Source organism: Eublepharis macularius, chromosome 16 (genome assembly GCF_028583425.1).
Source record: "Eublepharis macularius isolate TG4126 chromosome 16, MPM_Emac_v1.0, whole genome shotgun sequence".
NCBI classification, from domain to species: domain Eukaryota; kingdom Metazoa; phylum Chordata; class Lepidosauria; order Squamata; family Eublepharidae; genus Eublepharis; species Eublepharis macularius.
The window spans coordinates 22165124-22179833 of NC_072805.1; the positions used below are offsets into that span (position 1 = coordinate 22165124).

General features: G+C 44.2%; 1 protein-coding gene across 1 annotated transcript in view; it reads right to left on the minus strand.

Annotated features, from left to right (window-relative positions):
• Window positions 1–5019, minus strand: part of LOC129343867 (galanin receptor type 1-like) — a 30107-nt gene extending 25088 nt beyond the window's left edge. The window contains exon 1 of the mRNA XM_055000249.1: window positions 4339–5019. Coding sequence (XP_054856224.1) covers window positions 4339–5019 — 681 coding nt within the window. The remainder of the gene's footprint in view (window positions 1–4338) is intronic.
• Between the last annotated feature and the right edge of the window lie 9691 nt (window positions 5020–14710).

The window sequence follows — 14710 nt, forward strand, 5'->3', positions numbered from 1 at the left end:
TTGCTAATGTACAAGGAGATGGGGCCCTGCCCCAAGAAGCTTACAATCTAAAATATGACACCCAGATGAGATAGCAATGGCGGGGGTGGGGGGTGGGGAATGTCATTCATTTCAGGTACATGAATTTAGGCTTCATTTCAATAAGGGATGGTAGTGCAAGAATTATACCGAAGTATAATTCTTTGAGGTTGTGCTTCAACCTGTGTGATTAAGGGTTGAATCTAGACTAAATTTTCCACTAATGGAAAGGGAAGTGTGATTTCCGCCAATCCCTCCTTCCTGCTGCAGACCCCTGATTGGCCCTTCATACCCTTCCTGAGGGTCCCCTGTCCCCCCAGGAGCAGCATTTTGAGGACAAGGATGAGCTGCAGTGGGAGGGGAAGAGGCAAGAAAGTTTTGTCCCACTATAGAAGTGTCATCTGTCAGTGAAAAAATTAGAGTATTTCTAAACAAGATGCCTTGACACATGTTCATCAAGTGTAGGGAGATGCAATATTAGCCAGGAAGAGTAGTTTTAAAAGATAGAGTTGGCAGAGATCGCGCCTCAGAGGGTTTGTTAATTTCATCTTCACCGCCCAGAAGGCTCTGTCAATTTCACCTCTCCAGTCTAAAACTGTGTGGAATCACATTTGCAACCAGAGGGCAGCGAGGAATGGAAATGGGCTGGAGCTGCCTTCCAGAGCCGGGCTTGGACCTGGAGAGGTTATAATAGGCTGAATTTCCCTTCTGGCATTTCACAGCCCCTTCACGCAGCCCCAGTGTATAGCACAGCTTTTGCCCTGCTCTGTCTTTTTAAACTCCTCTTCCCGGCCAACATTGCATCTCTCAACATGTGTTCTTCACATGTCAGATGTCTCATGTAGAGAGACTCTTAGTCTGGGTCTGACCTTAAAGCTTCAATAGATAAATACATGAAAACTTGCAGCCTTAATTGTAACTCAGCATTCTTTTACAATGTGCAAAGTTTTCAGAACCCTTTACCCTCATCAAGGTACTTCCTCAAAGGTAAGTCAGTTTTATTCCAGAGTTACAAATTGGATGCTGAAGGATGAAAACTCCCATCCAGCATGCTGTCAAATCACCCCTCTACCATGACCTCAAACCGATCGCTCTTTCTCACTCTGTGCTACTTTGCAGGGTTGTTGTGAGGGTAAAACAGAGGAGGCGAGAACCATGTGCCATGTTGGGTTCCTCGGAGGAAGGGGTGATTTTGAAAGACGATATATATATAGCCGTCTGGCCCAATGTATTAACCTATCAGGGAGCAAAATAAGATTGGGAAATAATAATAGGTTTGAATGATGCTTACGTCCAATCAACTGCATATTAACTGAGTAAGTTCCTAGTGGTTTCATGTCCTGGAGGGTCACTGTAAATCAGGTACGAGCAGAGCCAAGCCCCTGTAGCTTCACAGTTCCTCAGGGGACATTTGGTCATATTATTTCTATAAATTAGGATGAAATGAATAGGATCCCCCAGGCTTTAGAAATCTCACCATTTCCTCTCTGCTTACCACCTTCTGCCCTGCCCTCCATTCAGGATACTAGTTTTCACTGAGAGCCAAGCTACAAGTGATGCCTGACACAGGTTGGACACTTGCCAGCTTGCCTCAAGTTTTGATGGGAAATGTAGGCGTCCTGGTTTTACAGCTTGGCTCTCCATTACAGCTGCAAGACCAGGATGCCTACATTTCCCATCAAAACTTGAGGGAAGCTGACAAGTGTCCAACCTGTGCCAAGCATCACTTGTAGCTTGGCTCTCAGTGCCCTGCTATCAGTTTTTCTCTTGCTGTGTATACACTGATGGGCCTTCCCATTATAAATTTCCCTTAGACAGCTGGCAAGGACTTTAGTTTGCATATTCTCTTGCAGACCGCATGCTTTTTAAAAGAAAGAGACAGAGAAACAAAGGAAGAAAAAATGCATACGCAATTACAACTGAGAGGAACAACTGCCTTTCCCATCCATGTACAGTAACTCAAGCTTCTGCTTATTGTTAAAGTCTAACCTCAATTAACACAGTTATTCAGTTAGAGGAATTCAGACAAATGGAGGGTGGAAAGAAAGAAATCTCAAGGAGAATTGTTTAAAGAAACAGTTTAAGAAAGTGAGATTTGAGTTCAGTACAGTAGCATCTTAGATACCAGCAAAATTTCCAGGGTGTAAGCTTTCGAGAGTCAATGCTCCCTTCGTCAATCTAAGAAAGTATTTCAGATTCCATCAAGCTGTATTAACTTTACCATGTTTAATTGTCCTGATTACCCATGAATGGAGTGGGGGGGGGAGCAGTTTTGTATACTTGGAGGGATGTGTGTGCATGCACATGCGCATACACTCTGTAACAAAACCATAATTTACCTAGATTTCCAACTGTATCTAATTCTCTTTTTCACTCAACTTTTAAGGGAAGGACTGGTGTCATTTTTCCTGGTGGCAGGTGTTTATAATGAGAAACATCTGCAACAAATGTGCGCTGTCTGCTAGGAATTGATGTTAATTTCTTCAGGGGCTCAACCTGGAAGCCATACAGCAAACCATTTTTTTATCAGACAATAGTTACCCCAGAGCTGTCTCTAAACAGGCTACCTGGGAAGGGAGTAGAACATCAGGATTGCCTGCTGTGTTACAAGCAGGGCTCATTTTGAGGGGGGACGTGCAGGAACGCAGTTCCAGTAGTTCTCCAAAGAGGTCATATGTCAGGTGGCCCCGCCCACCCGATTTTGGCCATTTTGGGCCCGTTTTGGCCTGGATTGGGCCCAAAATGGCCAGGATCGGGCCTAAAACAGCCAAGATTGGTCCCAAAACAGCCAGGATTGGGCCCCTGACAGGTGGAGGCTCACTCTCCCACTCAGCAGCGGCCCAATTCTGACCGTTTTGGGCCCCTTTCCAGCCATTTTCAGCCCCTTTTTGCCATTTGGGCCAGGATTGGGTCCAAAACAGCCAGGATAGGTGGGGTCAGGGGGTGTGGCATATGCAAATCAGTTATGCTAATGACATACTTCCAGTGATGTCAAGGGGCATGGCACATGCTAATGAGTTATGCCAATGAGTTATGCTAATGAGTTCCTGCAGCTCTTTTTCTACGAAATGATCCCTGGTTACAAGAAAGGTGCAAATCCAGGTACCTTGCTGCATCCCAAGGGATCTGGAAAGTGCATTGGTGTAAGAATGCCTCTGTCCTGTCTCACTCTGGATAGTAACCTTCCTCCAGAGTTCAGGGTGCATGGGTGGGAGGGCTGGCAATGCTGATTTAGTGATCTGGGGGAGACACTCTGTGCATGTTCAGGAGCATTCTCTCGCCCACTATGAAGTCACATATTCTAAGGCTGAATCTCTGACATTCAGAACAGGGGCAGATCTTTGGCTTAAACCAGTGGCCCTCAAGCAGGACCCCACTTCTATACTTATGCAACTTTTCGGAACCCTCTTGCAAGGTGGTTCCCTGCTACTTTCCCATCTGCCGAACATAAAATGCAAGAACCTTAAATCAATCAATACTGGACGTGTTTACCATTTATTGTTTGTTTTAATGCGCAGCATTACTGAGCAACAGAGTTGTTTCATGGCCATTTTGCACATTAAGCAGAGGCAAACTCAACGTTTCCATCCAGCCTTGCAAAGCCTCCTCTCCCAGACCCACCAACTTCCCTCTTGGCCTCCGGAACACATGAAGACGCTTTCCACCGAGTGAGACCATCATCAACCTGCCCTTGTTCTCCAGGATCTCGGGCAGAAGCCTTCACATCAACTACTAACAGACCCTGTTCACTGGAGATGCCGGGTACTGAACGAGAGAACTCCTGCAGGCTAATCTTCTGCTGCTGAGCCGCAGCCCCTTCCCCAGAAGTCTTGAACACATGAAGTTTATACTCGGTGCTTTTTCCCTTAAAAATCCCCAGGCGCCAGTATGCATGATGTTCTCCCTTCTCAGCCCAAGTCCCAAATGCCCAAGAGGTGCCACTACTCCATAAAAATGGCACTAGTACTCCATAAAGAGGTGCTGGTACTCCATACCAGCAGGTACCCCCTGAAAAAAAAGCTCTACTAAGTCAAACCTTTTATCTATCAAGGTCAGTCTTGTCTTCCCTGACCGGCACGGGTTTCACTCAAGCCTTTCACACCACATACTTTCAACCAGAGATGCTGAAAACAACCCAGGACTTTCTGCCTGCAAAGCTGATGCTCTACCACCGAGCCGTGGCCCCTCCCTGAGAAGGAGTCATGGCTCACTTTTTGGTCCTGAGAACCACTGGCTTAAACTAAGCCCTGGCTAGAGTCCACAAGACCCATCCTGGACCTGCTTCCACCCTTGTCCATCCTCTCTCTCTCCATCACCCACCTTGGCATAACAACAAGTGATGAGCATCAGCGGCAACAGGTAGCCCACAATCAGGATGGTAACCTTGTAGATTTGCTTGGCTGTGGAGTTGCCAGCCCACTGTTCCCAGCAGAAGGAACTGTTGGGCGCCTGGTAGTGCCCGCTCACGAGGGACTGGTGCTGAGCCACGGGGATGGCGAAGAGCAGGGAGAGGACCCAGATGGCGGCCACCCCCATGGTGGCGTTGCGCTTGCTGCGGATGCACAGCGAGCGCTTGGCGTGCACCACGGCGATGTATCTGTCCACCGACATGGCCACCAGGGTGAATATGCTGACCAGCATGGTGGTCATGGCTAGGTAGTGCACCCATTTGCAGAAGAAAGCGCCAAAGACCCACTCGGGCAAGGAGTAGATGGTCGCCTGGAAAGGGACGCAGAAGAGCAGGAAGGAGAAGTCGGCAATGCTCAGGTTGAGGATGAAGATGTTGGTGGCGCTGCGTGAGGGCCGCCCTACTGGCCGGAGGCGCCCTAGGACCACCAACACCAGCGTGTTCCCCACCATGCCCAGGAAGAAGATTAACCCAAACAGCACAGGTACGATGACTGTCTCCGGTCCCCCTCCAGATGTGTTTGTCTCCTCAATCTCAGAGTCAGTGCTGTAATAGGTGATGTTGGTCATGAGGGAGGACAAAGCCTTTTCCATGCAGGTGGGTCACTTCATGGGACCTCCTGTGAGGAGATGATCGTCTTTCTCCTTTGACCCTCCCGGTAAGTGATGAGTCTGTGTGTTTTGTCCGGAGGCTTTGGAGTTCTTCTGGGTCCTGGGACCAAAGGGTGCTCCTCTTCCAGGATCCCGGAAGCCCTCTCTCCAGATATCTTCTCCAGTGTGGTGGTCAATGGAGGTGTCCCCTCTGAAGGGTGAGTGTCCAGGAAGCTTGGTAGTGCTGTCTGGGGTTGATCTCCACCAGTCTCTGTTCTCGGAATCCAAAGGTTGACAGTAGGACAGGGGTCTAAATAACCCTTGAGGCTAGAGAGGCGGTCGGTTTAAGTCTGCTTCAGCTGCTGCTGAGGCTTATGAGACACACTGAAGAGAGCGGCAGCCGAAGCTATTTCCAGCCCCTCCTCTCATTTTGTAGCCAGAGGGAGGGGAGACCACTCTCTGCAGAGCACATGAGACACGAAGGGGTCTCTTCACACACCAGCTTATCTTCCCTTCCTCCTTGCCCAGTTTTAAACCTCTTGCATTGCAATTGTAAAATCTCCAGGGGCTATAATGATTTTTTAAATGGCTCGACTCAGCTTTCTAGCCAGTGCTAACAGCATGTGTGTACCTCTGCATAAGATGCAAAAGGCTAAAAAAGAAAGTCTTTTAAGTATCATGTGTGGCAATGTGTTACCGTTGCCGACTGCAATTTTTTAAAAATTTATTTTTTCTCTTGCAGGCTGCCGGAGTGCTGGTGGACAATGACAGCTCGGGGAGGGAGATCTCCCACCCTCAGTAGGAATATGGCAATCCTAGGCTGAAGAGTAACATTTGGAATATGGGGACCAGTTTTTGAGCTGATATATTCCAGGGACAACCTGTTGGTTTTGGAATGCTGCTTTAGCAACTAACACTGTCTTGCCAGATACTGCAAGCAGACTATCTATTACCAGTATATTTAGACTGGTTAATCTTTACCTGCTGTCAAAGTTTTCATATCGGCTATTTTATCTATTGCATTTTAAAATTGGACTGGAGCAGCTTTTATGTCAAGAGGTCTTTTTACTCAGGAAGGCTGCGCTGTAAGGAAGTGGTCTCAAGCAGATACATAAGTAAAGGGGTGGGGACTATAGACTTTACTACTACATACTGTCTGTTGCTGTAAGTATGATCTTACTGGATATGTTGTTTAATATGTCACTCTTAGAAATGCTTATGATCTGTTTTAGCATTTCTTCAACTCTGTATTGGATTCTTGCCAGTTTTAATTCTTTGCAAACTTGCATTTATATACCCTATTACATTGTTTATTGAAATGTCTTCGAAATCGACTGTACTGACTCGCACTGCGTAATCCACCTTGCATCTCAGTGAGAAAGGTGAACTATAAATAATGTAAATAAATAAATAAATAAACAAATAAACAAATAAACAAACAAATAAATAAATATTGTTTTAGCGCTGTTGGCTTGTATCCGTGGTTGCTGGTTTTTATTTTGAGATCATTTTTCTGATGGCTTTAACATGACACGCTTTGGGTGGGAGAAGGCATTAAAATGATTTAAATAATCCTGAGAACACTTTCCTGGGAGTAAGTTCCTTTGAATAGACTTGTGTAGGATTCTGAGTTGCACTAGGATTGCACTATAAATCTCTAGTACTGTACGGTCTCCTCACTGGAAAATAGGCATTGTTGAAAACTGCCTTTGATACTTGGAAGTGGGAAATGCACAAGAGTACGAATACCCCCTGCATTCTTCCTCTGGAAGTGCTCTGGTGGAATTAGTAGATGACCTTGTTGGGAGAGAAGCTTTTTACAACGGTGGTTAATGCAGTTCATTACACTACAACATACTGCAATTTTCAGTATAGCTAAGAATCAGTTTGTCGCTGATTTAAATCTCATGATTTGGTGCCCCCCTCTCCCCAATTGTAAAGCAAAGGAGCATTTTGGAGACATGCAAACCAGCTCATCTGAAACCCTTTAATTTAGCATGAGCCAGATGTGCTAATCTGCTGCAGTTTTATATATTCTCAAAGGATGTGAGCAATCCTTTTTGTGCTCTGTTCCAGAAACCTTGATGCATCTTGAAACCCGTTTCCATCCCAACCAAGTCCTGTATTCTGTTTTAAGATTTTACAGACTGCAGATTAAGAGCTTCTCCCTCACTCCCTTAAACATTTCCCCCCCCCCTTGCCCCTTCCTTGTTTGTATAGAAAATCCAGCGAAATAAAGAGTTGGGAGTTCCAAAGCCTGTTTACTGCTTCAGAATATATTGGTGGAGAGCCAGTTTGGTGTAGTGGTTAAGAGCGGCAGGACTCTAATCTGGAGAACCAGGTTTGATTCCTCACTCCTCCACTTGAAGCCAGCAGGGTGACCTTGGGTCAGTCACAGCTCTCTCAGAGCTCTCTCAACCCCACCCACCTCACAGGGTGTTTTGTTGTGGGGATAATAATAACATACTTTGTAAACCGCTCTGAGTGGGTGTTAAGTCATCCTGAAGGGCGGTATATAAACCAAATGTTGTTGTTGTTAATAATAATAATAATAATAAGAAGAAGAAGAAGAAGAAGAAGGTATAGTGCTACTATAATATTTGGAACTTTTCTACAAACCCACTCTGCTATTTACAGTCTTTCACTGTTCAGGAGGTTTTTAAATTGACCAGAGGCCTGGCTTTTGGTGGAGAGTTAATAAATTCTACTCTGAAAAATGGTTTCTGCTATATAACCTGTTTTTTCCCCAGCTATTTACTCTATTCTGGCTAGAAAGATATTTTTTGCCCCCTGTTTGTTTTTAAAAACATTTAGTACATTTGTGTGTGTTCAACAAAACAACAGCAGAGTTTGTTTCCAAGGAAGCGGTGTTCCGTTGACTCAAAGATTATCGCACATGTGGCAGTGCTGGGAATGGACCAGCCTTTAAGCAATCACTTACAATTTCCTGCTTTGAACGAGCATTCTTTCACTGCGTTATTAAACTAACAATTTAGGTCAGCAGTCAAAGTTTCCAACTCTGGCCTGGGGAATTCCTGGAGAATGGGAGGCTGTGCATGGGGAGGGCAGAGTCTGGGGAAGGGAAGGAGTTCACAGGGAATGTGGTGCCACCAAATTAGGGTTGCCAGGTTTCCGAATCCTTACTCTCCCAGTGGAGGGGCGGGGGTGGAACTGGCACTTACCTCGCCAGCTGGCTCATGTGCACTTCCGGAAGAGACATTGTTGTGCCCTTGGGGAGCGTGCCTGCTGTGTGCTGGCTCAGGATGTTTTTTGCATCCTGGGCCCATTTCCCAGGGCCTCCCTTCCCCAGCCAGGTGAGTGGTGGCGGGGGACAGAGGCTGGGAGCGTGGGATCCTTGGCCCCACTGGGGGACTGCAAAGGACTTGGGAAACCCCAACTACCAAGGAAGTTTTATTTGTGAGCGGAGTGATTTTCCTCACTTACCTGTTTGTCTTGTTCTGACTCTTGTGATTCTCTCCGTATTGTTGTCTTCTTACGACAGCATCTGTCCCTTTAAGGCCTCGTTCAGGCATCTCCACTAAGAAAAGGAGTGGCGGTAGAAAAGAGAGAGCACTTTTGAAATTGGATTATGGAATCAATGGCCATATTTAAGTGTTTATGAATATGTATCCAGGAGTCATTCTGTAGAAAAACAGCTGGAGGAACTCATTAGCATAGCTCATTAGCACAACTCATTAGCATATGCAACACCCCTTGACATCACCCGAAGTGTGTTTTTGGCATAACTGATTTGCATAAGCCACACCCCCTGACATCACCTATCCTGGCTGTTTTGGACCCAATCCTGGCCATTCAGGGCTGAAATTGGGCCTAAAATGGCAAAAAGGGGCCCAAAATGGCCGAAAGTGGCCCTTTTGGGCCCCAATTGGGGCTGAAACAGTCCGGATCGGTTCAGTGCCGGGCAGAGGAACCCCCAATGCACTTGTCACTTTATATATATATATAAACATAAAAAATTGAATGGATTTGTAATTAATCAATACAAGAGAGTATACTAGACATTCTCCAGTAGCTGGAGTTTCCCCTGTCCATTGTGGTGCTTGTTCCTGGAGCAGCCTCTTTGTTGTTACACCCACTGGCAGCCCTACTCAGAGTCTACCCTCTGTAGCGGCCTACTCCTCCAAGGAAACTGATCTCTGTAGTCTGAAGATGAGATGTAATTCTGGGAGCTCTTCAAGCTCTACCTGGAGGCTGGTATTAAGGGATTTTCTAACATTTTACCTATATGAGTTCTTATTGAAGTTGCCCTCTTACACAGAAGGCAATTTCTGCCTCGATGGGTAAATTCCTTGGCCGTCGTCACACGGGCCCTTATTTCGTCAGTTTTGCACTAGAAATACTTTCTTTTGTTATCATTATTAGAACGGATTCTCCCATCTTTTGATGACTGCTTGCGCTTCCAGTCAGTCACATTAAAAGGGAAAAGCGCAATTCGATGGTCAGTCAAAGTGCATCCAGAAATGGGGCCCTAAAAATCCCGCTCCCTTTTAAAAGAATTTTTTCCGCATATTTGCGTTATATCACTCTTCTATTATAATGTTGTGCTGGGCCAACCCAAAAGCCAACCGTGATAGGTAGCAGAGGTTTCCCACCCATGGCAGAATAGTGCTATAGTGTTATAGCGCTATAAGGCTGACGTTTTTTTAAAAAAATTACTTTGAGGCTTAATTGCGGGTTGCACTGAGGCTTGTGGGAGTGTAGGGCAAGAGAATCAGTGTTCGGTGAGACAGATGATCGGGGAGAGTGAGCGTTTTGGTGCTGCAAAGCGTTCGTAGTCGATCCAGGGCATTCACATGGAAGTGGATAAAGACGACATAAAGAGTCACAAAGCATGAATTGGGGAGAATGGCGAAACCGCAAGAGAACTGGAATAAGGTGAGCATTCAGCGGGAGATGGCACTAGTTTGGCGCTAAATTTATGGCCGTGTGACAACGGCCCTTCTCTCAGCTAAAGCTACAGGTTGTGATGAACCTACAGTAAGGAGAGAGTGTCAACATTTCTTTTCTTTTCATTTTCTTTTTTTGCCTTGGATAAGCAATCTCTTAGGTTTTATACTCATAACAAAAGTACGGCTCCAGATATTTAAATATGTTTATACTACAGGATCTGATTTGTCCTGTCTCTTAGACTTGCTGGGTGCCATGTTTCCTGGAGGAACGTACTGCTGAAGAATTATTTGTATTAACTGTTGATCTTTTATTCTGTAAACAAATAGCAATTATTCTGTAAACAATTAGCACTGAAGGGTATAAAAAGTCCCCCAATGGAACTGGACTTTACACATTTTTACCAATGTGTCACAGGTTTTATCAATATAAAGAAATAAACCCTTTGAAGATCACTGCCTTTGGTGTCTTGATTTGTGTAAAGTCATTGGCTGTAAGGGGAATATGAATAAAATACAGAGTACTTCAAATAAAATCCCCTTACAACTGGCAACTAGGGTTCCTAGGTTTCCCAAACTCCCTGCAGTTTGTCCCTCTGCCCGCCAATCACTGGCTGTCAGCAGGAAGTGGCAAGCTGCCCAGCAATCGACCACCACTGGCAGGCAACCTGGGAAAAGTGAGGTCACTCGAGACTACTTCTGGAAGTGACATCATCACTTTGTGCTTCCTCACTTTGCGTGAGGCTCATTTCAGCCCCAAACAGGCCAATTCTGAAAGGACTGGACTGGCACAAAGCACAGGAGCATTCCCACAGATGGTGCAATGACGTCACTTCCGGAAGTGGTTACTTGGGCAGATTGTCCAGAGAACTGACCCTGGTGATGGGCAATACTGAGATTTTGCTTTGGGTTGATATTAATGACATAAGGAAGGAGTTGGTATCAAATCTACTTAGGACCTGTTAAGACCTAATGGATCAGGAGTCTGCAACCTGTGGCTCCTCAGCTGAATGCACAGCAACAAATGTGGCTCTCCATGAAAGAAAATCAAATCCTTCCATTAGGGTTTATTGGAGAGGTAGGTGGTGGTTTGAGTTTGGGGCTAGGAACTGAGAAACCCAAGTTTGAATCCAAGTTTGAATTGAGTGCTGAAGGGAATGGCAGGCAAAGATGTTTAAGGGACTGCAGGGTTTTTTAGAGATGCGTCACAAAAAAGGAAAAGATAGAGGTGAATGCTTGCCAGGAATCCAAGAATGACCCACACACAGATTTATGCCAATCACACAGGGTGTTCCTTGGCATATTTATTACTTATTAGGAGACCTCGTGGTGTGCCATTTCCTAATAACATACTTCAACAACCAGTGTTTGGGTTATAGAAACTTTGTGGATTATTAATCAAGAATCAGGAACATATTGTTTCATTTATGCAAATAGCCTTGATATTGGCTTTTTGTTGATCTCTTGCACTGAATTTTTACATCGTTTGTGTTGTATCTTGAACAGTGTGACATGCCAGCTTTATATACAAAAACCAGGTTTTATTCAGCCAATGGGAAAACTTATGGACTAAAGAAATTAAATTTACAAATTGTCAAATGTTAAGAGAGAATTGGTATAAAATGATTTTAGATGGTATATTACCCCTAAGGACTTGGCAAAAGCTAACAAGGATTATAGAGGAAGATGTTGGGAATGTCAATGTAAGAATGCAATATTCCATTATATGTAGTGGACTTGTAAGAAGGCAAGAAAATATTGGACAAAAATACATGAAGAGATGCAAAAGATATTAAAGTTTTGCTTTGAGCGGAACCCTAAAAAAAATGTTATTAGATATTTTACCTAGTAATATTATAAAAGCACACAGTGAACTTCTTAAATATATGGTGACGGCAGCGAGAGTAGTATATACAGAAAAATGGAAGACAGAATCATGCCCAGTTGTGACTGAGTGGATGAACAAATTGTATGAATATGCATCTATAGCTGGATTAACCTGTTATATACATAATAGACCAATCATAGAATTTCAGAAACAATGGGCTTTTTTGACTATGTAGCTGAAAATTAAGAAAAATTAAAAATAGCTATTACTAAAGTAGATCAACTGTGAAACTGACATTTTAAAATTTTGAGTATAAAATGAGTGTATGTAAGTAAGGGGATAGAGAGGAGAAATAGTTTGTAGTATAATATTCTTTTATATATTCTGTTCCTATTGTCTTGATGTACTGTTATATATTTTGCTTATGCTATTTATTGCATTGTTTACTGTCTTTACTGATTACTGTTTTTTTCCCCTTTCAAATAAAATTTAAAACTAAAAAAAAAATATTGTCGAAGGCTTTCACGGCTGGAGAACGATGGTTGTTGTGGGTTTTCCGGGCTGTATTGCCGTGGTCTTGGCATTGTAGTTCCTGACGTTTCGCCAGCAGCTGTGGCTGGCATCTTCAGAGGTGTAGCACCAAAAGACAGAGATCTCTCAGTGTCACAGTGTGGAAAAGATGTAGGTCATTTGTATCTACTCAGGAGGGGTGGGGTTGAGCTGAGTCATCCTGTAAGAGTTTCCCAGGGTGTGGAATGCTAATAGCGGGAGGCTTCACTGTATCCTGAGGAGGTTCTTTTGCATATGGATTGGTACTTGATGTGCTAATCTTCTCTGCAGGGCTATTGTCGGGTGTGGAGTGTTTTGTTAGCCTGGTGTTTTTCAGAACTGGCAACCATGCTCGGTTCATTCTTAAGGTTTCTTCCTTCCTGTTGAAGTTTTGCTTATGCTTGTGAATTTCAATGGCTTCCCTGTGCAGTCTGACAAAGTAGTTGGAAGTGTTGTCCAGTATTTTGGTGTCCTGGAATAAGATACTGTGCCCTGTTTGAGTTAGGCTATGTTCAGCCACTGCTGATTTTTCAGGTTGTCCAAGTCTGCAGTGTCTTTCATGTTCTTTTATTCTTGTCTGGATGCTACGCTTTGTGGTCCCGATGTAAACTTGTCCACAGCTGCAGGGTATACGGTATACTCCTGCAGAGGTTAGGGGGTCTCTACTGTCTTTTGCTGATCGTAGCATCTGTTGTATTTTTCGAGTGGGTCTGAATACTGCTTGAAGGTTATGCTTTTTCATAAGCTTTCCCATCTGATCAGTAATTCCTTTGATATATGGCAAAAACACTTTTCCTGTGGGAGACTGTTTTTCTTTGGTTGTTTGATTCATCCTGGGTTTGATTGCTCTTCGGATTTCATTTCTGGAGTAGCCATTTGCCTGAAGTGCGTGGTTTAGATGATTAATTTCCTCATTGAGAAAGAAGAAAATAAAAGAAGATTAAGGAACTCCTGGACCCCTCCACCTACAAAAAACTAAAACGAGATCCCACTTGCAAAATCACCAGGCTAACAAATGCGCTGATCAAGAATTCCTCACTACATCCCGACACGCACAGAAAACTATGCAAGACTGAAGCACAGCCACCTAGACTATATGGACTCCCCAAAATACATAAGGATTCAGTCCCACTCCGACCCATTGTGAGTGCCATTGGTTCACCGACATATGAATTAGCTAGACATCTGGCAGATCTCCTGCAGGACCACATCGGGAAAACCTCATCTTACATCAAAGATTCAGCAGATTTCATCAACAAAATCAGTTCTCTGAAACTCAATCCACAAGACATACTTGTCAGTTTTGATGTTGTATCCCTGGTTACCAAGGTTCCAGTAAAAGACACTATTGCACTGATTAATCAGATTTTCCCAGAGGATGTAACAGCCTTATTCCACCATTGCCTGACAACCAGTTACTTCCAATGGGACAACGAATTCTATGAACAGATGGATGGGGTGGCCATGGGGAGCCCACTCAGCCCAGTTATAGCAAACTTCTACATGGAACATTTTGAAAAAACAGCTCTAGAATCAGCACCCCACAAACCTAGTGTATGGTTCCGGTTTGTGGATGATACATTTATCATTTGGAGCCATGGGGAGGAAGAATTGATGGGGTTTTTGAATCATCTCAACAACATCCACCTGAACATACAATTCACCATGGAGAAAGAAATCGAAGGAAAACTCCCATTCCTGGATACCTGGGTCATCCGCAAAGCAAACTTTCAGTTAGGTCACAAGGTCTACAGGAAACCAACTCACACTGATCGGTACCTACACAAAAACTCCAATCACCATCCCCGACAGAAAAGAGGCATAATGAAAACCTTAGTGGATCGTGCAAGACGGATATGTGAGCCGCACTTTCTCAATGAGGAAATTAATCATCTAAACCACGCACTTCAGGCAAATGGCTACTCCAGAAATGAAATCCGAAGAGCAATCAAACCCAGGATGAAGCAAACAACCAAAGAAAAACAGTCTCCCACAGGAAAAGTGTTTTTGCCATATATCAAAGGAATTACTGATCAGATGGGAAAGCTTATGAAAAAGCATAACCTTCAAGCAGTATTCAGACCCACCCGAAAAATACAACAGATGCTACGATCAGCAAAAGACAGTAGAGACCCCCTAACCTCTGCAGGAGTATACCGTATACCCTGCAGCTGTGGACAAGTTTACATCGGGACCACAAAGCGTAGCATCCAGACAAGAATAAAAGAACATGAAAGACACTGCAGACTTGGACAACCTGAAAAATCAGCAGTGGCTGAACATAGCCTAACTCAAACAGGGCACAGTATCTTATTCCAGGACACCAAAATACTGGACAACACTTCCAACTACTTTGTCAGACTGCACAGGGAAGCCATTGAAATTCACAAGCATAAGCAAAACTTCAACA